This window comes from Lissotriton helveticus, chromosome 6 (assembly GCF_964261635.1).
Source record: "Lissotriton helveticus chromosome 6, aLisHel1.1, whole genome shotgun sequence".
Taxonomy (NCBI): Eukaryota; Metazoa; Chordata; class Amphibia; order Caudata; family Salamandridae; genus Lissotriton; species Lissotriton helveticus.
Window position 1 is genome coordinate 1,331,197,064 of NC_136067.1, and position 23,922 is coordinate 1,331,220,985.

Below are 23,922 nucleotides of genomic sequence, written 5' to 3' on the forward strand. Positions count from 1 at the left end.
CTAAGTTAAGGAATATGCCACTAGATGTCTCTATCAGATGTACGAGTTACTTACCTTTGGTAACGCCCACCCAGCCTCCCCATTCTGCGAGGACCTTGCCAAGTGGGGTTCTCCACTGGCCTCTTTCAGTTGCCATTGTTTTTTCTCTCACGGGTGCTCACATTGTTGCGTCCCTTTGAGAATTGCCATAATACAGCTGACTTCCTCCAGGGGGTTTCTTTCCTGTAAAATGGTGCCTTTTGATTCACCTTCACAAGGAGATTCTTCATATTTTTCTTTTCTTCTCCTGCTGCCTTCCCTCCCTCCTGCCTTCTCTATTGACTCAAGGTTCTGGTCTCCTCTCCAGTCGTCTTCATTGGGGATCTGTTGACATCTGTTTCAGACCTCTATTATTATAGGGGCAGTGCCAGTCTGTTTCATACCTTCTTGAAGTGGACTGTTGTTCTCTCTGTGCTCTGTTCTTGCTTGACGACACAGTTCTACATGGTAATGGCAGTCTATTTTTGTCTGTTGAAATATTCTTCCCTTGTTGTACTCTGGGAAGGGTTTTCGCTTAGCTTGCGGGGCTCTTTCTCACAGCTTTTTCACTTATATGTAGGCAGTGTCTGATTCTGTCTTTTACAATGGTGTCTTCCACCATCCTTCTTTATTCACAGATTTGTCACCCCTCGCACACTGTTCCCAGTTTTTTGTTGGTGGCTTCGCGTTGTGCAGCGTAAACGTTTCTCCGAAGAAAACTGATGTCAGCGCGCCGGGAGGGACTTATATGACCTCACTGACGTCAAGTACGTGGACAACGTCAGGGCGGGGTAGTGTGGCACCGCCCCCCGGCACACAGGAGTGCTGCTGCAAAAAAATTCCAGATCCAGTCTGACGCCTGGGGATATTCTAAGTTAAGGAATCTGCGTCTCTACCAGATACATCGTTACCGAAGAGAAGTAACTCGTACTTCTACCTCATAGATTTTGGCCACTGTTGGTATTTATCCATACTTGGAGTCCAGTGAGCCAAACATTCAGTATTCTCCCCACCCATGGACACTAAGGGGATCTATGTGCACTATTTGGGATCTCTAGTGGCAATCACCCACACCATCCCTACACTAGCCAGCCCTTTAGACTGGTCAACAGTGGCTGCCTTCTTTGTGCACACTTCATCTCCCCTTGTGTCCTGGCAAGTTGCAATTAAAACACACTCCAGCCTTTGAGAGTTCAAACTTCTTTCCCTGATGCCCCCTTCCCTTTTAATTTTATGTGGCTCGGGACTCCCCCTCTTTGGCATCTTTGGGGCCTCTTTGGGGTTATCCTTCTTTTTATCCTTACCACCTTTCTTCTGGTATACTCCCATGGTTTCCTTGGGGACCTTGGTAAGAACTCACACATCCGGTGTCTTTCCCAGTTCCCTGGGGCTTTAGAGTCCACCAGATGCTGGTGTAACTTCTCTGAGTTACAAATTGTAAAATGTGCTCCTTAAATAAATTGTAGCATTCTTTAAATATGTCTACTTTGTTGCCTTTAATCCAGCCATCAGGTGCCTTAACTGAAGTGTCAACAAGGTCCACCCATGTCTGTGAAGCCCCTGTCTGTGTTGTTTTAAGGTTCTGCCTACACCCCTCTTAAGTGACCCAAACATCTCAACAAGTGCTGCCTCATGTGTGGGTAGGATTCTGCTACCAACTACTGGCACTAAATCCTAGAGTAGTGTCACCCCAGTGTTAGTTGTACCCTCCGTCCTATAACATAACATAACATAACGTGTATTGGTAAAGCGCACGTTCACCCCAGCAACGGGGCATCTTGGCGCTGAAATAACAGATGTATATTACAGATGTATATTGTACATTCCTCATCTTGAGGTCTCTCATATATGAGGCCTGCCACTTGTAATCGTCATCCCCCAGTATATAACTAGGGAAAATCTCTTTGGACAATCTGACATCAGGGGCACCCCTGTGAGCACCTCCTATTACAACTCTGCTGCCACCATCTTCTCTGGGCTCTAGTACTGATCTGGCCCTCATTTCCTCTAGGGGCTACGTACCCCACTTACTCCACCCAGGATACTGTTGTTGTACTCCACATCACCTTCTTTCCCAATTACCTTGGGTAAATTCCTTCTCCAAACGTGGAGTTGCCCTGTGGGCCTTCTGCCAAGCTCTGAGGGCCTTGGTCGGCTCATTTGTCCTAGACTTGGTCTCCATGTTGATCTTTTAGTCCCAGTAAAATGCCCTCAGCTCCTCTCTCTTGAAGGAGGACAGGTTTGCCATGTCGAACTCCATGCCTTCATGCTGAAAGAGTGGCTCTGAAAACTTACTCAAAACTTTCGGAAAACGTTTTCAAACTTTTGCACTTTCAGGAAGCTTTGCTCCAACATTCTAAAACATTTCCCAACTCCTTGAAAACGTTTTTTCAGTCCTTGGAAACAAATCCTCTGAAATGTAACACACTTATCTGAAAGAAACATGTTAGTTATAGATTCCTTACCTTAGAATTACCCCAGGCGTCAGACTAGATCCGGAAAGTTTTTTACATCAGCAGTACCTCTGCGCGTCAGAAGGTGGCGTTGGTCGACTCCGCGTCCGTCGTCGGTGACGTGGTTGCCGGGATGACGTCGCGGCAGCTACTTAGTCGCTGCCCTCGCGCCCGGAGCTCAAGAGACTTGATGTGAAGCCCGGACTCTGCCGGAGACCAGAGGCCTCTGATCTCCGCCTCTCCCATGTGGCCGCCCCATCCCAGAAGGGAGGCATCCATCACCACAGTGTGGTCTGGTTGGGGAAGGGTGAGAGATCTGCCATTGACCCAATCCTGGTTTGTAAGCCACCACTGCAGTTGTCGAGCAGTGCCCTCCGAGATCTGGACGCAGTCGGACAGGTTCCCCTGATGCTGCACCCACTGGAACTCTGACGCCGCGGGGTAATTCTAGGGTAAGCAATGTATAACTAACTAATGTTTCTCACAGATATATCATTACCGAAGGGAAGTAACTTGTGTGACAGATACTCAGGAGGTAAGAGACTTCTTTTGTAGGAGTCTACGGGTTCTCAGTGGTCTTAACTCCAACACTTGTACAGTACTGCTAAACACGTTCTGGATCCTTCCATTACGCACCAATGTGAGGAAATAAGGTGTGTCATATGCGTGGCTGTGTGACCTTACCATGTAATACACTCACCAACCCCTTTAGGGCCCTTAAGTTCCATTCGCCAAAACTTCAGCTCAACCCTAGGTAGCTGTGGCTCTGGACAGCAAGGCTTACATGAAGAAACAAGTGTAAGCATTTAAACTGGACCAAAAGAATTGATGAAATCAACAAGACGCAAAAGAAATCAGACACCAATTTATAGGAGTAGACTGTATTTTTATGTATTTTTAGATACCACAACGAAAAAGATTTACTGGAGGGTTCTGGAGACATAGATTTTACAAGGTATAGTAAATCACAGCATTTCACTCAACAGCGCACAAGCTTTGACAAATTTAATGAATTGAGTAAAAAAGTTAGACAAGTTGTGATGCAGTCATTTAGAGTTAACTTGGGGCAGCCATATCCGGGAGGGAGCAAATAAGGGGGACCAGAAAGGCCCTCAGAAACAGTTGCCTCCTCAGAAGAGTCTTCCTGTCTTTATCCTCATCCAATGGATACCTCTGAAAGTGGTCCTGATGCTGAGGAGACAGGGTGCTTGAAGATGCTAAGGATGCTGCTTACGTGACATGGTCATCGGCGATCTTCCTGCAGGAACTCTTCAGTCAACGAAGGTGATGAGGAGGTCCTGGACACCTGGTTCAACGTCCCCAAGATCCTTTGTGTTCTGACTGAAATCAGGTTGGACTGGACAACCAGTCATTTGTTGTTGCGATCACAGCCAAATTATTCTCCGGGCTGTAGCTTGCCTTCTGAGTGACCAAGCTGCACTCCAACAACTCTCCCGGGTTCAGCAGATGGGGATGTAACAGCGCTGTAGAAATCTTCTGAGCATCAGGGTCTGGTCCCTGATGATGCACAATTGTTGGGAGCGGCGATCTGGGCTACTACTCGCCCTTAGGAGGCTTCTTGAGCTGTTGTGCTGCAGTGCTGCGAAGAGGAGGTCAGCCGGGTGACAGATGGATTCTCTATGCATTGGTTGGGCTCTGGAAACAACTTCTTCTTGAGCAGGACACAACAGGCACAGTCCCTCTTCTTTGGTAGCCACTGGGCACGCCACTCTTCTCCAGGAACTTGGTGCAGCAGGTCAGTCCTTCTTCAGACTTGCTTCCAGTCTAGTCAAGATCTGTGTTCTGGATGCCAGAGGTGCCCTATTTATGCACAGAAAACCCCATTCAGGGTAGGATAGAGTTGGTAGCCAATGGGCTGCCAGGGTTCCTTCCTCCTGATGACCACGTCCTGGGAAGTGTGGCATCTTGCTACCCCATAATGCATCAATCTTCCCACTCCCTAGATGGCAGAACCCCTCTCTCTGCATCCAGAGCTCCCTAACCCATCCCAGAGGTGTGGCCAGCAGGGGAGCTACGCACCCCTGGAAAACCGGTTTGACAACGGGTTGTTCCTCTCCCGTGAGCCAGCTAGTCTGCCTAAACAATGGTTCCGCTCCCTCCCCATTTGTCCTTCAAAACCGGCTTCAGCTTTGAAGCTCGCTCTCTGAACCAATAGCTGTGTGTCTTGGTAACACCTCTCTGCAATGCAGACCCCTATTGTCTCCTTTCCTGGGAGTCATAAGCACATCTTCCCAGGAGGGCAGAACGCTGTCTCTGGTTTGAGCTCCATGTGCAACTGTTAAGAGCACAGGAGATTGAAGGCAGCAAAGGGGCAACTTTGTAAACGTTGCACACTGTAACTTTTGACATTATTTCTATTGGAGAACCAAGTCTTTCTTAATCTAATGAGTTGTTTGATACATCTGAGAGAGACACGTTAGTGATAGAGTCCTTACCTTAGAATATCCCCAGGCGTCACACTGGATCCGGAAAGCTTTTGCTAGAAGTACCCCTGCGCGTCATTAGGCGGGCCAGTGTGGCTCTGCGTCTGTCGCTGGCATCGTGTGCGCCGAGATGACGCCACGGAGACTACTTAGGCGCCACTCATGCACGCTAACGTCAGGTCTTTCTTTTTCCGCGCCAGTAAGCGCAGATCCGGGTAGGTCATGTACCTCAGTCAGTTTTTTTTACTACATTTTTGAGACTTTTTGTCCCGTGTTGGTTTTTCTGGTGTGAGTAGGGATGCCTGGTTTCAAGTCCTGCGGGACCTGCCGTCGCAATATGTCGGTGGCGGACCCTCACTACGTCTGTCTCTACTGCCTGGAGCTCGACCATGACTCCCGGTCCTGTCTGGACTGTAGGGCTACGGCCCCAAAGGCCTTGAGGGAGCTGCGTCGGAAGTTGCTTGAAGATTGACACTTGTCCCCACGCTGTTCGAGGTGCAGGGGTCGTTCCCGTGACTGCTCACGAAGCCGTCATCACCGCTCCTTGGGGTCCAAGTCTTCACCCTCGGATTTGGGTAAGAGACGGCACAAAAGAAGTCGAAAAAGCATTTTCGCTCTCCGACGTCCCCCCGCCGGTTTTCGGTTGCGGACGAGAGGGACAGGGGCGCTGCCCTGGCGGCACCCTTGGGCCTGGGAGTCCTGCGGCCTACCTGCCTTACCCGGGTCCGTCTGCGACTCCCACGTAAATGCAAGAATTCCCTGCTGCCATGGACTGCCTGTTTAGGCCTCGGGCTCCCGGCGGTGCGCCTTCGAGCCCTCCATTCCCGTGTCACGATCCTGCTGGTCCGTCGACTCCTTGACGGATCCAGCCCTGGTGCTGCCAGCGCCTCCGGCGTCGCAGAATCCTGTGCCGCGGAGCCACTCCGGCCTCAGCTTCAAGAGGTCTCATGCGGCCGGCGGAGGCGCCGCCGGCGGGGGCTCAGTGGATACAGCTGGTTCCGCCTCTGCTCCAGTTCCCGGATGGGTTTGTCCCCGCCTGGGATCCAAATCGGGACCCGGCGCCGGCTTGGTCCCGGTTGGCGCCGTTCTCTGCACTGTTTCATCCTTCTCGGATCCCTGCCCCACCGCCGAGGCCTGTGCCTGCGGCGCCGGCGGAGGAGGATGACTGGGAGGGGTCTGAAGACCCGCTTGCTCATCAGTGTGATTCTGAGCAGGACTGGGTGGACGACTTGGAGAAGGCTGGTGGCCTTGACGTCTCCTCTGATCCAGGGTTTACCTCGCCCCCTCCTACTATGGAGGAAGGTGCCTCGTACACGGTGGTGCTCCATCGGGCTGCTGAGGTCCTTAACCTCGATCTCCCCACGGTGACCCTGAAGACTAATCTCCTCACTGAGGTGCTCCAGCTGGCGTCCACCTCATCGGAGCCACTGCTGCCCTTTAATGATGCCCTCACTAAAGTCTTGTTGGGCACTTGGGCACGGCCCGCCACAGGGGCCCCCGTGGATAAGAACGTTGCCAGGCGTCATCGTCCGGCGCCGGGTGACCCTGCCTTTCTGACCACTCATCCTACACCTGAAAGTCTGGTCATTCAAGCTTATACATCTCAGAGTGCCTTTCCTACGGCTCCGCCGGATAAGGACTCTAAAAAATTGGAGCAGTTTGGCAAGCGGCTGTTCTCTTCGGCCAGCTTAGGTCTGCGGTCAGTGAACACCGCATGCCTCCTTTGCCGCTATTCCCACGCAGTGTGGGATTCCGTGGCTGAGGTGTTGCCTCAGTTCCTGGAGGAGGTCCGGACTGTGCTGTCTCAAGCTGTGGCTGAGGGTAAGGACGCAGCTAGGTTCGCCATTCGTTGTGGCTTGGACACCGTGGACTCCCTTGGTAGGGCTATTTCCACAACTGTGGCGCTTCGTCGCCATGCCTGGTAGCGATCCAAAGGGTTCTCCCTGGACGTCCAGGGCTAGCTAATGGACATGCCCTTTGACGGCACTTGCCTGTTTGGCGATAAGGCCGACACTGCACTGGAGCGTTTCAAGGACTCTTGGGCTACGGCCAAGTCCTCGGGCCTTTCCACCACGTGTCCGGCCATGTCTATCTTTCATTTCTTTCGTGGCCATGGCAGCGGCGCCCCTGCCGGTTCGTTCAGCCAAAAGCCTGTGCAGAACCAAACCCAGCATGCCAGTGGGCGCGGAGGCTGCCGGGGTGGCTCCGGGAGTCGGCGTGATTGTCAGTCCACCTCTGCTCCCGCACAGTCAACTTCGAAACCTTCCTAGTCTGAGCTTCGGGTCGCACCTTACCCCGGTGGGTGGCAGGATTCGTCATCACCTCCTCCATTGGCATTCTGTCACTTCCGAAAAGTGGGTGTTGCAACTCGTCAGGAGGGGTTACTCCCTCCACCTCCAGTCTACCCCCCCGGCCATGCCGCCTCGGTTCCACCACAAGTCGGGGGATCACTTCGCGCTTCTCCAGCAGGAAGTCACAACCCTCTTTGCCAAGGGGGTCATCGAGCGCGTTCCTGGGCCGGAAGTAGGATGTGGTTGTTATTACCACTACTTTTAGGTCCCCAAGAAGGACAAAGGGGGCTTGCGCCCCATCTTGGAACTCAGGGACGTCAATTTGCTTTCTCCGGAAGGAGAAGTTCAAGATGTTGACTCTGGCTCAGGTCTTGGCTGCCCTCTACCCTGGAGACTGGATGGTAGCGTTGGACTTACAGGACACATATTTTCACATCCCCGTCCTGCCGGCCCACCGGTGTTAACTGCGGTTCACGGTAGGCCAGGGGCATTTTCAGTTTGCCATGCTCCCCTTCAGCCTTACCAGTGCCCCTCGGGTATTCACGAAGGTAATGGCGGTGGTTGCGGCTCATTTGCGCAAGTCAGGGGTGTCAGTCTTCCCCTACCTCGACGACTGGTTGTTGAAGGCGGGCTCGCCTCAGACAGTCTTCACCCACCTTCAGACAACGACCGACCTCCTGCACTTGCTGGGGTTCTCCATCAATGTGCCAAAGTCACATCTGAGTCCCTCTCAGAAGCCCCCCTTCATCGGAGCAGTTCTGGATTTGTCGCAGTTTCAGGTTTATCCCCCCGAGCAGCGAGTCTGGGATATTCAGGCTATGATTCCGATCTTTCAGCCTCTTTCCCGGGTTTCTGTCAGGATGACCCTCCGGCTCCTGGGCCTGATGGCCTCCTGTATCCTGCTAGTGCAATATGCCAGGTAGCATATGCGGGCTCAGCAGTGGGACCTGAAGTTCCAGTGGGCACAGCATCAGGGCAACCTGTCCGATCACTTCAAGATCTCTGAGGGCGCTGCACGACACTTGCAGTGTTGGCTCACGAATCGTGATTGGGTCAGTGGCAGATCCCTCTCCATTCCCCAACCGGAGCACACAGTGGAGACGGATGCGTCCCTCCTGGGATGCGGAGGCCACTTGGGAGAGGCGGAGATCAGAGGCCTCTGGTTTCCGGTGGAGTCCCGGCTCCATATCAACCTTTTGGAGCTTCGGGCGATCCGACTTGCACTGAAAGCATTCCTTCCCTCGGTCCGGGGCAGTGTAGTACAGGTATTCATGGACAACACCACCGCCATGTGGTATTGCAACAAACAGGGCGGGGTGGCGTCATGGACCCTATGTCAGGAGGCTCTGCGCCTCTGGACATTACTGAAACATCAAGGTTGGTGGTTCAACACCTGGCAGGTTCTCTGAACGCCAGGGCGGAGGAACCCAGCCGCCGGTGCATGATGGATCCCGAATGGCGTCTGCACTCGGACGTGGCGCAAGGTCTCTTTTGGCAGTGGGGAGAGCCTTGGTTAGATCTATTTGCCACCCAAGAGAACGCGCAATGTCACCAATTCTGCGCATTGGAATTTCCAAGGCGGCACTCGCTCGGTGACGCTTTTCGTCACGAGTGGAGTTGCGGTCTGTTGTACACCTTTCCGCCTATACCACTTCTGCCCACAGTGCTGAAGAAGATCAGGCACGGCCGGGCCCAAGTCATTCTTGTGGCTCCGCATTGGGCAATAAGAGTATAGTATCCCGAGCTACTCAGCCTGGCGATCCGACTGCCTGTTCTGTAGGATCTTCTGTCGCAGCAATATGGGACGGTCCTTCACCCGAAGCTGTCCAGCCTCCACCTCCATGCGTGAAGATTGAGCGGCGACAGTTGAGATCTTTTGACCTTCCTGCCAAAGTCTGTGATGTTATATTGGCAGCCAGGCGTCCCTCCACTACGACAGTATATGCCTGCAGGTGGAATCCCCTTTCTGCCCTTCTTTCAGAAGTTCTTCTGTTCCTCCTTTCTCTGCCCCAGCCGGGCTCTGCTCTGGGCACTATCAAGGGCTATCTCTCAGCCATTTCGGCCTTCTTAAGGCTTCCAGATCAGCCTTCTCTTTTCAAAGGCATTACACACACGTTCCCTCCGGTCCCCTTTATAATGCCTCAGTGGGATTTGAATCTTGTGTTGACTTATTTGATGTGCGCTCCCTTTGAGCCGCTTCACAACTATCCATTACGTTTTCTCACCTTAAAGACTGCTTTCCTGGTTGCAATCACCTCTGCCAGGAGAGTGAGTGAGCTCCAGGCTCTTTCTTTTAAACCTCCTTTCCTTTCTATTCATCCGGACAAGGTGGTGTTAAGGACCCGTCCTTCTTTTCTGCCCAAGGTTGTCACGTCCTTCCACATCGGGAAGACCGTCAATTTGCCCACCTTCTTTCCGCTTCCGCATCCTTTGAAAGAGGAAGAGAGCTCCTCAAAACGTGCGCTCTCGTTCTATCTGAAGCGCACACAACAGTTCTGGGTGGATGATCAACTCTTTGTAGGCTACGTGGGCGCCAAAAAAGGTCGGGGTGTGCACAAACGAACCATCTCTCGATGGGTTGTTCTGTGTATTAAAGCCTGGTACTCCCTGGCTAAAAAGGACCCGCCTGTGGGGCTGCATGCCCATTCTACTCGGGCGACTGCAGCCACTACTGCTCTGGGACGGGGGAGTCCCTTTGCAGGATATCTGTCAGGCAGCTACGTGGTCCTCGCTGCATACCTTTCCCAAGCATTTTGCCTTGACAGCCAAGTCCGGAGAGACAGCTTCTTTGGCCGTTCTGTTCTGTGGGATTCTCTGGTGTGATCTTAGTTCGCAGACCGACCACTGGGGTTGGTATTGCTGGGGTATCTATTCTAAGGTAAGGAATCTAACACTAACGTGTTTCTTTCAGATTAACAAGTTACTTACCTTCGGTAACGATATATCTGTAAGAAACATTAGTTAGTGTTAGATTCCTTACCACCCCACCCATCCTCCCCGTTCTGCGAACTGATTTCTAGGGTTAACGTCATCCCTTTTAGGGCACTAGTTTTATGCACCAGTGGTCAGTGTCTTGCATGGCTCTGTGTTCCTGGCGCGGAAAGTTGTGTACAGAACTGACGTCAGCACACATGGGTGGCACCTAAGGAGTCTCTGTGATGTCTTCTTGGCACATACGATGCCAGCGACGGTCGCGGAGCCGCACAACGCCACCTACTGACGCGCAGAGGTACTGCTAGCGAAAACTTTCCGGTTCCAGTCTGGCGCCTGGGGATATTCTAAGGTAAGGAATCTAACACAAACTAATGTTTCTTACATATATATCGTTACTGAAGGTAAGTAACTTGTTCATTACGTGTTCAACTTAAACAAGCATGAACTTTTTAAACCAGTATGATATCATAAGCAGCAAAATGTGTTTACTGTTCTTTCAGCTACAGGAACAAAACAGTTAATAGCACTCGGCCTTTGGAGGCATGGTACAACGTGCTGCTGTATATAGGATTAGTGTTTCCATTTCTGACAGAGACTTCAGACCCAAGATTCCTCACCTTGTGAATTCCCCCAGGCACCAGACTGGATCCAGAGTATTTTGATTGCAATTTTCTTGTGTGGCGATAGGTGGCTTAGTGCCGCGTCTGACCTGGCCTCTCCAAGATGTGGCATCTGAGCCATTATACCTCCCTTTCGCTGCACACTGACATCAGTTCCTTTCTTTTTGCACCTTCTGATGTAGATGCGGAGCTCCATTCAAATACTGTCAGTTTGACAGTTGTCTTTCCATGAAACTCTGCCGGTGTGCAAGTGACATCTCACCTCCATCTGACGGTTGCAAGGACTGTAACCGTCAGATGTTGGTAACAGACAGCCACAATGTCTGTCTCTGGTCCCTTGACTCCAGACACAACTTGGTGTCATTTGAATGCTGTGCGAAGTTTGTGGTCCATTGACTCCAGACACGACTCAGTGTCATGCAAAGGCTCCACATGTTCAGCAATTTCCCCAAATGACTCACCTCTATTGGAGCTTTGATAGGGGATGCAACCAGAGGCAACACCAGTATGTGCCTCTATAGCAAAAGGCCCTCAAGTCACTTCTATTTTGAAGTCACAGATCAAGAAGCCAGCAGTGACCAGGTGCAACATACTACACTAACTGCAGCCCACAAACACAACCCCCACTGCTGCAAAACTGCTATAAATCACTTTCAGCAGCACACTCCGTGTGAGAAGTTGGCCTGATATATAATGTTCACTATTCTAGTGAGCACTTTGTATCAGTCCAAACAACCCTTATTGATGATTGGTTGTAAGTCAACCTTATAGACCAGCTATCCTAGTAGCATGGATACGAGCAGTCTAAGGCTAAGACTCTAGAGGGCGTGTTAAGCCAGCTGTTTTACCATCACATTACCCCTTGAACACCAAGTGAAAGGACACCACACAAGTTGTTATGAAAATAAATGTATATTTATTTCTAACAAGTCTACCCTGAACTCTTTATGAGTCAGGGAGCTAAGCACAATACAAAACTCTTAAGAAAATACTTTAAGTCGCACAATTTACACAAATGCCCGAGGGGCACGAAAAACCATATATTACAAAAGTGGAATGCGAATTACTAGCAGGTAAGTAACTATTCTCATAGACTTTAGAAACGCTAGTCCTACAATGCTAAACACTTAGATTAGTTGCAGGAGGCCTGTGGACGTCGTGTGCAGAGTGGGAACTCTCACGCGTAAGGCGGGAAAAAGTCTATGGAAGCTAGTAAAGACAAAGTTACTGTTCTCGGGCGAACCCGACTAGGTGGATCAAAAACGGGAGTGGATCCAAACACCTAGGGTGTTGGACTATGCTGGAGCACCGGAGTACTCAGGTTACCTAGCCCAGGGGCTGCGGCTGCAAAGGGTTGAAGTTGCGTCGGAAACCCGCGTTGAAGATCCAGGAGCCTGAAGAAAGAGTTGCTGGCAGGCGGCCAGTGAAGAAAGTTCGTGGTGATCCAAGCCTGGATCAGGGAAGAAGAAAACCTGAAAGCAGAGGGGACCAAGTTCTGAATCACTAGCCAGTGATTAAGTGGGCACCAGGATGGCACCGGGCGAAGTCACCGCAGTCAGGTGAGTGGGCGCTGCTGGGCTCTGCAGTCTCTCGGACCAGGAGGCGTTGTCGGCGACCAGGATGGAGGTGCGAGCTGTCCCACGAAGGTTCTTGCTGTCGACGTCGCTGGACCCAGGATTGGGCAACAAGTCTTGGCAAATGCAAGGCCCACGCGGTGGACCTAAAATGGCGTCTTGAGTGGACCAGGAGGGTCCAGGGTGCTTCTCTAATGGAGGGAAGCAAGGGCCAGTCTGGAGCAACCAGACCAGCAGTGTTTGTCGTCGTGGAGCGTCGTGAAGGGGCCACTAGCCAATGGGCAAGCGACCTGGACAACGCGGTGAGCAGCAAAGAGCAGAAGGGCCCCACGCCGATCTCGTGAATGCAGGGGGGCTGAACTTCGGTGCTGGAGCTGCTCAGGGTCGGGGCTTCTCTTACCCCAAGGCACTCAGTCGAGGGTCACTCAGGCGTCGTGCTGGACAAGCGTCGTGCAGTTCTGAAGATGGCCGGTCCCTCGAGGTCTCGTCACACCCACGGATCACAGCTGGGCTGATGATGCAGGTTGAGGTCAGAGGTGCCAGGGAAGCCGGTTCTCGTCGTGCTGGAGCAGTCTTGATCCGAAGGAGAGACTGGCAACAAACCGCGAAGCTGTGTTGGTGCCTGCTGCTGCAGGGTGACTACTCCTTAGTCACAAGGGAGAAATCTTAGGAAGAGTCTTGAGTTCCTTCTTGTAGAAAGTTGGTTCAGGATTCAAAGATGATCTAATTTGGAAGGGGGCCAGTTCCTACCTTTATCCTGAAAAAGGGGGCTGGCACGCGACTAAGTCCTGCCCTATGGGTGGGACTAGGAGGGGGGTGGTTACACCCCTCTCCTTTGGCGGGCTTTCCCCAGGCCAGGGGCTGGAGTGCCCCTGGAACTGGTTTCAGCCGGCCTATGCACAGTGAGCACCGGGGTGCCACTTGCAGTCACCTTCCTCTAAAGCCCTGCCTACTTAGGATACACAAAATCCTGTCTGGGACGGTGCTGGCACCGCCCCTGACAGGAAACCCTTTGTCCTTGCCTCCTGCTCTGGGAGGACTCCCAGCAGCAGGAGGGCAGACTTGTGTCTCGGTGGCAGCATCCATTTTGTGGAGCTAAGGCTATGTCTGACTTTAACCGGGGTTACAGGTTACATACATGTTGTGTCCCTCTAGAAGGGTGGAATGCTAACCCCGTCGCCAGAATTGGCGAGGGGTTAGTATTCCAATTCGTATGACACCTTACTCGACATGTTTTGATAAAGCGATACCAGAGTTGGCATATAACCGCGAGGATTATAATGCACTTAAGAGTATATGGTATGCGATATCATGGAAACGGCTAAGGGATGGATCCCGAAAGCCGCAGACAGGCCCAGCTCATGCCAGAGCACCATCTCACACGATTCCAAGCACTCTGCCTTCAGGATTGTTAAGGCCTGCCATAGGAGTGACTGATAGGAGATCTGTGTGTCCATTTAGGTTTAGATATAGGGATACTATATCTAAAGCAAAGGGTGAGTACACCACCTTGCCCCCAGCTGTCAAGCAGCCAGTTGTGTCTGTTTGGTTAGTCAGTCCAGGGGTGGCATAATACATGCTGCAGCCCCTGGGAGACTTCTGGGTGCACCTCAGCCCTGGGTACAGGGACTTGAGAGGGCCCAGTGCCAATTCAGTACCTGGGTACAATTTGGATTAGAGAGAACAGCTAGGCTGTGGGTCGGATTAGCAGGCCCACAGCCAGGGAAAGTCGTAAACCAGTGAAGCAAAAAGCAAAAAATCTGGGTGATCATAGGATTGCAGACCCTACTCTCCTACACTCCGCCCAGTGGGAGGCTGCATCACCTTCAACCTAGCTGGGTAGAGGAGCATTATATCGAACCCAATTGGTGCTCCATGTTGTGTAACACTGCAACTCTCTTCCTTTTCTTTTACATCCCCTGGATGTGCCTCCTACAACACAACACCTCCCTGAGGACCACTTTACCATACTCCAAGGAGAAGTTCAAGCTCTCTTAGACAAGGAACTCATAGATAGAGTGCCGGCACCAGAGATTGCAACTGGTTGCTACTCCAGCTAGAAGGATGGTGGCCTTCGCCCCATCCTTGATTTTTGCCTTCTGAACTTCTTCCTTTGGAAGGACAAGTTCAAAATGCTCAGCCTGGGCCAAATTCTGCCTGCCCTGGATTCAAAAGACTGGATGGTGACTTTGGATTTGAGGGACACTTGTTTGCACATTCTGCTCCTACAATATCACAGAGAACTACCTACGGTTTCAGTTGGGCCAGTATCATTTCAAGTTCTCTCTGATCGCCATTGGCATGCCCGATGGACCTTCTTGTGTTCACAAAGATGATGGTGGTGGTCGCAGCCCATCTGCAGAGGTTTTAATACTAGTTTTCCCATATCTCAAACTGTGGCTACTGAAGATGGGCTCACCTCAGGCAGTTGAAGCCACCTCCAGATGATGGCCAACCTGTTAACAATGTTGTCTTTTTCCATAAACGTGCCAAAGTCAAACCTAAAGCCATCTCATTGGCTCCCCTACATTGCAGCTATGCTTGTTATGGTGCTCTTCCGAGCCTTCACTCTGCCTCAACGAGTTCAGGACATTCAGGCTATGATCCTGATGTTTTAACCTTTGGCCAGGATCTCAGTGATAATGTCTCTGAGGCTTCTAGACCTCTTGGCCTCCTGCATCCTGTTCCTGAACCACACCAGGAGGCATATGTGAGCTCTGCAGTGGGCTCTGAAGTCTCAATGGGCCCAGCACTGACTAGGCCTGTCAGTCTATCCAGGTGTCAAAGGAGACTGTGAAAGATCTGTACTGATGGATGCTTAACCGTAATTGGCCCCTGCCAAATCCCACGTCCCTACCCCACTCAGAACTGATGGTGTTGATGGATACATTCCTGCTGAGTTGGGGAATTCATATGGGAGAGGTCGTAATTAGAGGACTGTGGTCTCCGGTGAATACTTTCCTCCACATCAACATGCTAGAGTTGGGAGCGATTCACTTGGCACTGAAGGTGTTCCTTCGGACCATCAGCGGGAAGAACGTTCAGGTTGTCCCAGACAAAACTAATGCCATGAGGTTTTGAAACTAACCGGAAAGAGTGGGTTTGTAGGTCCTGTGCCTAGAGGCTCTACCTTTCTGAAAGTGGCTAAATGCTCAGCACCTTGCAGGACCTTTAAGTGCCAGAGCAGACAAATCTAGCCATTGTTTCCCAGTCGACCATGAGTGACAGTCACTCACAGAGGTGTCACCAGGGCATCTTTCTGCAATGGGAGGAAACCCTGGCTTGATCTATTCACCAAAGCAGAGAACGTACAGTGTTTTCACTTTTGTGCATTGGAGTTCCCTAGGCAGTTCTACCTTAGAGACTCCTGGCTCAACTGGGGCTCTGGACTCCTGTGCCTTTTCATTCCTACCCCTTCTACCCAGAGTGCTAAAAAAAGATCAAGGAAGACCAGGTCTAAGTCATCCTAGTGGCTCTGGACTAACTAGATGAGTGTGGTACTGGGAACATCTGACCAGTAATATTTGTCCTTTAATCATGCAGCCCCTTCAGGAGGTCCTCCTTTTGCAGTAGCTGGGCTAGGTCCTGCATCTAAACCTGCAACCCCATGTATGGAGTTTGAGGAGTGACAGTTGATGTCTTTTGATCTCCCTCCAGAGGTGTTTAGTGTTGTATTTGCAGCCAGGCTTCCATCCACCAAAACTATCCGAAGGACACTGGGAGAGGTTTGTTGCCTGGTATTCCCTCAGTAACGTCCAATCCTTGAATGCATAGTTGTCTGACATCTTATTGTTTTGTCTGTTTTTATTTCAGCAAGGTTTTGCTGTGGCAACAATTACGGGTTATATTTCAGCCTTTTTACATTTGGCAGATCAGCCATCACTTTACAAATCACCTTTTATGCGTTTCTTTAAAATACTGATCCACTTGTTCCCCCGAACACCTTTGTGATGCCGTAGTGAAACCTTAATTTGGTTTTCACGTACCTGATGTGCACTTCTTTTGAAGTGATGCGCTGCTGTCCTCTACGCCTGTTGGCCATCAAGACAATGTTCCTCATTGCATTACATCTGCAAGCCGGGTGAGTAAACTCTATGCCTTGTCCGTCTAACAGCAACATACATCGTTCTTCCCGAACAAATTAGGCCTCTCACTTAAAGCGGTGTTCCTGCTGAAGGCTGTTACACCTTTCCACATTGGGCAGTCCATCACCTTGCGCTCTTTCTTAGCTCCACCTTGCACTTCTAAAACGGATGAGCACCTCTACTGTTTTCATCCTTAGAGGACATTCAGTTTTTAAACTGATATGACCAGAGACTGTCATTTGGACGATCAACTGTTTCTGTGTTTCTCCGGTGCAAAAAGGGGAAACAGGTTCCAAAGAGAAGCATCTCTTAATGGAATGTCTTATATATTAAGCTCTACTGTGGGCTAGTCAAACCCTAGCCCCCAAAAGGCCTGCCCGCTTAATTAAACGGAGTGAAGGCTGCTACCACTGCGCTGGTGTTTGCTGTGCCAGTCTTGCATATTTGCCAGATTACTGTGTGGCATCACTCTAGATGTTCACAAAGCATACTGCTTCGACTTTCAGGTCTGGCAGAGTGGACATTTCATCAATCAGCAGAATTTCCTGGTCTGAGCTATTTCCCACCTGGGGAGGTAAGGCTTTGGTATCTATTTACAAAATGAGGAATCTGTGGTTAGCAGTCTCTAGCAGAAGAGCAAGTAACTTGCTTTCGGGTAATTATTTATAGCATGTAGTGCTTTGGATTCCCATGCTCTGCATACTTCAGCCATCTAGTGTTTAGGCCGGACATTTGAAACTTGTTTTTCTTTGAAGAACTCTATGATTCTCGAGGTACTGTGACTCTTCCTCTGTTAAGTAATGCTCAGGGTTATCAGATTCATATTCAAATGTTTTTTCTCTGCCTTTGGGACTGAACGTATCCCTTGGTGTGCCTTTTCGGAGCAGAGAAGCAAATTTCGGTGCCGAAGATTCATCAGCAGTGCATCGAGAAAGCGTGTCAACTCCAAAGAATCCTCCAACACTCTGAGCCTTCCACTCGTGTCGGAGAATCGTCCGGAAGGGGTGAAGGAGTGGAGCCCATTTCATAGGTGCCCTCAGTATGACACCAGCTAACCGCTTAATGATCACCATCAAGCGTGCCATTCCAGTGTATCCCCTGAACACAGAGAACAAGACTGCGCAGCGTGTCAACAATTTAGGTCGACAAAAACTTAGAGGTACAGAAGACCTTGATGCCTGGCCCACAGAATGCAAACCACAGAAGAGCTCGAGAAATCGGGGGAGGAGAAGATTGTTGGAGCAGATGATGATGATGGAGACAAGACAACAGATAGTCCGCACTATGTAGACTCTGGAGACTCAAACATCGACTCCGGGAACCACGAAGATGAGGGTCAACCGTCTATCTCCTACCAGAGACACCAAACCTGAGAAGCCTTCGGCTGTAGAATACCAAGGGTCGTGAGTACACATGCCCCTTAATCCCCTAAACATAAACCACAGCTTGAAGACTGGCTAGAGCCATGCCCTCAAGCTGTTTGGACTAGCAGCCCAGGTTGACACCCAGGTCTTGGTACTCCAAAATTAAGTGGCTCTGGACAACACAGAAAAACGGCGAGGTGCCCCTTGATCCTGATTGAGCTCCTTGTTATAAGGTTACATACATTGTTGACCCTTTGAAAACTTTCAGTCGACGTGTGTCCCCTAGCCAGTCTCCGATTTAAAAATCCTCAGCATCGAAACCCTCGCCGTTTAAGATTTGTCCGCGAAAAGGGAACGCCCCCACGCTTTGGAGCCAAAAACAAAGTTGGTGCCAAAACACCATGTTATTGAGGAAGGCCCTATCATTGAAAAACCACAGCTTGTCCTCGACAAAGGACAATTGACCCAAAGACTGACAAGCTCACCACTGCAAAAAAGAGAAGGCTGAAGTTTGAAGAGCTTTAGATATTGCCACCGAAGGATGGTTCACAAATAGACGAGCCCACCATCACCATTAATACTACCACACAGCTCACCAGTGCACTCATTACCATCTCACTCAACAAATCACTCCACACATACCAATTCAGTGAGTGTAACTCCCGTATTTACCAGCTGCGGATTTGGGGGGGGGGGGGGGGGAATCCCTGGGAAGACTACGATGTAGACCCACAAGACAAAACAGATTTGAAGCTGCATCCTATTAAGCCATCCAAACCGGATGACACAACTAATTTCCATACTGTCATTCAGAGAGACGCATCGTACCACAAAGTGAATATGCATGTCACCCCTGAAGATGAGGAATTTTTAGTGGAGACTTCATCCAAAACCGAAAGAAGTGTACATTATTTACCTATGATAAAGTCAACGTTAAAACTGTTCACGGAAATGTTAAAAGATTTGATGAAAAACAGAGTACTTAGTCGCAGAGTTGAGAGAAAGTACATACCATCGCCCTCGGATTCAGTCTACATTAGGGAACACCCTCCCTCTGGCTCTTTAGTAGTAGCTTCTGCAAATAAAAGAGCTGCAATACAGGCCCCGGTGGATGCACCTCTGCCTAATGAAGAAAGTAAAAGAGTTGATGTGGTGGGGAAGATGGTGGCAGTAGGTAACACCCACCATTGGCATATTGTAAATTCAGTGAGGCTGTTATCAAGATACAGCAGAGCACTGTGGGATGAGATGGAGGATCACCTCTAGCATCTCCCAGACCTCTATAAAAAAAGAGAAGAGGACCTAGTTAATGAGGGATATCTGATCGCTAATGCAACCACCACGTGTGCACTGGATGCGGCTGGTGCCTCTAGTAGAGGTATTAACTCAGCAGTTATCTTAAGAAGGCGTGCATGGCTATGCATTTCAGGTTTTAAACCTGAAGTACAACACCTGCTTACGTCCCTTTTGACGATGAACACTTGTTTGGCACACAAGTGGACAAAATGTTATAGAAGATCAAAAAGGTAACAGAAATTGCTAAATAAATGGGTGCACTACACACTTCTACACCACACCAGTCATTTCATAAACAACAGGGTGAATTAGGAGGTAAACCAACCACCTCAGGTCAGGGCGAAACCTAACAAGCAGCAACAACAGGCCTACCATCAACAGGCAAATACAGGTTATGAAAGGGGTTCATACGGAGGCAATGAAGCACGAGGGAAAGATAGCGGTACTCCAGCCAAGGGTGCCTCTGCCACTAAGCAATGACTCCTTGTGTCTGTACCCTCCTCCCTCCAATCCAAAATAAAAGTAAACCTCTGGGGCAGGTTTTTAGGGTTCAAGACACAGCAGGCAGACATCCCATTCGACCAATGGGTGTCATTCATAATACAGTACGGTTATTGTCTCGAGCTCTTATAAACCCCACTAAAAATACCTCCACATAGATACATCCCCGGTCCTCAACTTTTACACCTTCTGAAAGAAGAGGTAAAGTCTCTTCTGGCAAAGGGGGCTATTGAGCCAGTTCCAAAGTAGTATCAACGCAGAGGAGTGTATTCTCTCTATTTCTTAATCCATTCAATATGGCCTATGCTATGGCTCAAGCCTCTCAACAGATACATCAGATGGGTGCATTCTCATATGGTTACCCTACAGGATGCCATCCCACTGATAGAACAAAGCGAGTCCATGACATCCCTTGACCACAAAGATGCATATTTCTACATTTCCATCCATCCTGCTCCCTGTAAATACCTAAGATTTATGGTAAGTGGGCGTCATTATCAGTTCAAAGTTCTACTCTTCTTCAGCACAACAGTGCCAAAGATATTGACAAAATGTTTGGTGTTGGTGGCTGCACACCTGCAAAGACAAGGGATTCATGTCTTTCCCCATCTAGACGACTGACTGATAAAGAGTGCAGCCAGGCACAAATGTGTCAAAGATATACAGGCCGCTATTCACAATAAATGCCATCAAATCAGATCTAGAATTCCTCCGATACAACCTTATCTGGGAGAGATTCTCAGCACTGTCACAGCCAAGTCTTACCCAAATACCCAGAGAGTACTGAATTTACAGAACCAACAGGCTCTTTTTCAGCCACATTTTTGCTTGCCAGTCAGGATGGTCATGCGTCTCCTAGGCATGATGGCTTTTTGCACAGCCATCTTACCCCGTGTGAGGCTACATATGCGCCCCGTACAGGGGTGTCTTGTGTCAAAGTGGTCGCATGCGGAGGGCAATCTCGAAGATCTAATGTTGATTCAGCCCACAGTGCATCATTCTCTTCAATAGTGGAACAGCAACTATCTGCTGAAGGAGAGGGCTTTCATGAACCCAGCCCGGCAAGTGACAATCACTACAAACACATCACTAACAGGTTGGGGGCACACATGTTAGGGATGACAGTCTAAGGAATCTGGACTGCTAAACATAGGTCTCATCCCATCAATGTCTTGGAACTCATAGCATTAAAACTGGTACTCCGATCCTTCCTCACACACTTTTGATAAACGGCAGTCCTCATAAAAGCAGACAGTATGACATCAATTCATTACATTTAGGAACAAGGAGGCACCCGTAAGTCCTGTTGCCATATTTCCGTGCATGGGAAACACGAGACATAGATCTCTTCGCCACAGCAGGGAACACAAAATGCTAAAACTTTACCTCCAGGTTTCATCACCCACTGTCACAAGGCAATGCGCAATGGATGAACTGGTCAGAGATATTTGCTTACTGTTTTCTGCCTCTCCCACTACTTCTGTATGTGTTTAGGAAGCTCAAATAAACCTCTTTAACATTCATTCTAATAGCTCCCACATGGGCAAGACAGGCTTGGTACACCACCCTGCTCGATTTATTAGTAGTTCCCTATGAGGGCTCCCCAACAATGGGGCACCCAGATCCCAAACAACTCACTCATGCCGTCTGGCTCCTGAAATCTTAGAATTTGGGTATCTGAGCTTCCCCTCTGAGTGTATGAGCATCCTTAGAGAGGCAAGACAACCAACTACAGAGTTTGCTATGTGGCAAAGTGAAAAAGATTTGTACACTATTCCATTGCACAGCTCATTGACCCGATCAACCCTACAGTTCAAAACTTGGTGTTCTATCTGTTACATTTACAAAGGGTAAGCTTAACTTACACATCTGTATGCCTACATCTCGTAACCATTGCTGTATATCTACAAAACAATGAACAGCAATCACTCTACAAAATCCCAGTTGTTAAAGCGTTTATGGAAGGTTTAAAAAGAGTAGTCCCTCCAAAAACACAGCGTGCTCCAGTTTGGAATCTTAATGTGGTATTAACTAGACTCATGGGTTGCATTGTTACATTCATATCCACTACAATTGCTTTAACGGAAGGTTGCTTCTTTTCTAGTGAAAAGACCCTCATTAAGAATAATTAGAGAAATACAAGCACTCGCCATGCAAGAACCATTTTTTCAGATACATCAGGACAGAGTAAGCCTTAGGACGAATCCAGAATTTTTACCTCAAGAAGTGTCGTCTTTTCACTTTAATAAACAATTGAACTACCAGTCTCCTTTTCTAATCCAGATTTGTTAGCAGGGAGAGGAGTTCACACACTATATATCAAAAGAGTGTTGTCATACTCCTCTGACAACATTTATTTCTCCAAACCTAGAAAGGGTCATGCATTGTCTAAGGCAGGTATTGCTAGATGGATTGAAACTGTATCCAAACGTGTCACATTAAGGCCAAAAGGAACCTACCAGTCACTCCAAAAGCACAGCCCACTAGAAAAACAGATGCAGATATGGCTTTTTCAGTTAATATACCCATAGCTGTAATCTGCAAGGAAGCTACAAGTTCAATCCCACAGATATTTACCAAGCACTATAATGTGGATGTCCTTGAACACCGAGAAGCACGCGTTGAGCAAGCAGTACTCAGAACTCTGTTTCAAACATCTGCAACATCCACTGCCCAGCCACTGCAAGGGGAGAACTGCTTAACAGTCCATGCAGAGTATGTATATCTACAGCAAGACATGCTACAAATGGATTATGTTATTTAATCTGTAAGCATCTATTTGTTGGATGCAGTGCTGTAGCTTCACCTGCGCCCACTCTTCTCTGGGAGTCATTGGGTTTCAGAAAATGAAATCTTATATGGATTTGTTCACTTTGCTGCTTTAACATCACATGGTCATCACTACGGACTGCTTCTAGCCTCCACTACACACGCACCTCATGTGTGAAAAATAATCTGAAAATAGAAACAATGACCATATGTAGTACTTAGCAGAGGAGGAGTCACAGAACCTCGTGACTCAAAAGACTGCTTCTGCGAAAAAAAGGTGCAAACGTCCAGGACCAGCACTAGATGGCAGGAGTATGCAGAGCATGTGAATTTTACAGCACTGCCTGCAACGAATAGACGCTTGCAGGATAAGTAACATAATTATTCTGGTAGAGGCTCTTATCAAACGGCAGATTCCTCAACAACGCATCCTCCTTAATGTTCTGTAGATTGGAAAAATACACTCAATTAATGAGGTCCCCATCTAGACATCTGGACATTGGCTTATTCTGATGTCTATAAGCTCCACATCTGATGGTGTGGACTGAGATTAGAAAGAAGCTAACAATAGAAGGTATGTGGAAGTGGCACATGTAAAGTGGCTATCACTTTACATCCAGGGCAGGATGAACCCGACGTGGAGCTGCATGACACCTCCTATTGACCCATGAGGGAATTTGTATCAAAATTCTCCGTATCCAATCTAGCATCGGAACGAATTCAAAATGTGAGGAATCTGCGGTTGAATAGAGTCTCTACCAGAAAAGGCGTTACCAAAAATAAATAACTTGTTCTTCATGGCTTACAAGAAAGGCAATCTGTAGTCAACAACCAAATCCTCTTTGAAACTGCATTCAGCACTTTATTTTTAAAAGTTTACTGAATTATTGAGACATTTTCTTTTGCTTTTTTCATGCAGCATATAGACTTTCCTCTTCCTTGTCCTCTATCAATGTTTGAGATGTTGGTAGTTCCGGAGCAGGAATATCCTTTGGTTTGCGTTAGCGTCAGTAGAGGGACAGATTTCAACCAGGTGGTGCGGTTTGAGACGGTTAACCCAAATTCTACTTCCTCGTGGTTCACTGAAACAGGTTTGTATGATATTTTACTTTTTGGTTTTGAAGGCTTTATACATTGGATTTATCGCTTCTTCGATTAATGTATTTTTCAGAACATATCACAGTAACAATTTAGTGTTTTTGTATAGTAAATTATATCTGAAAGAAACACGTTAGTGTTAGATTCCTTACCTTAGAATATCCCCAGGCGTCAGACTGGATCCGGAAAGTTTTCGTCAGCAGTACCCCTGTGCGTCGCTAGGCGTCGTCTGTGGCTCCCCGTTCGGCGTTGTGATCACCGGGATGACGTCGTTGGAGTACTTAGACGCCCCCCTCGCACGCTGCCGTCAGTTCTTCTTTTTTCCGCGCCAGCAAGCGCAGATCCAGAAAGAGCAGTACTCTTAGTCATTTTTTTACTAACTTTTTTGATCATTTTTGATCACTTCTCGAGTCGACCTTCGACTCGCGGTGCCACTAGGGATGCCTGGTTTTAAACCTTGTGAGGACTATCAACG

At 49.0% G+C, this 23,922-nt stretch overlaps 1 protein-coding gene across 7 annotated transcripts in view; it reads left to right on the top strand.

The window, feature by feature from the left end:
* Positions 1 to 23,922, top strand: part of MAP4K3 (mitogen-activated protein kinase kinase kinase kinase 3) — a 1,422,157-nt gene that overhangs the window by 1,057,430 nt on the left and 340,805 nt on the right. For all 7 annotated transcript variants that reach the window (XM_078649063.1, XM_078649064.1, XM_078649058.1 and 4 more), the window contains one exon: positions 23,269 to 23,440. In XM_078649063.1, the coding sequence (XP_078505189.1) occupies positions 23,269 to 23,440 (172 nt within the window). The remainder of the gene's footprint in view (positions 1 to 23,268; positions 23,441 to 23,922) is intronic.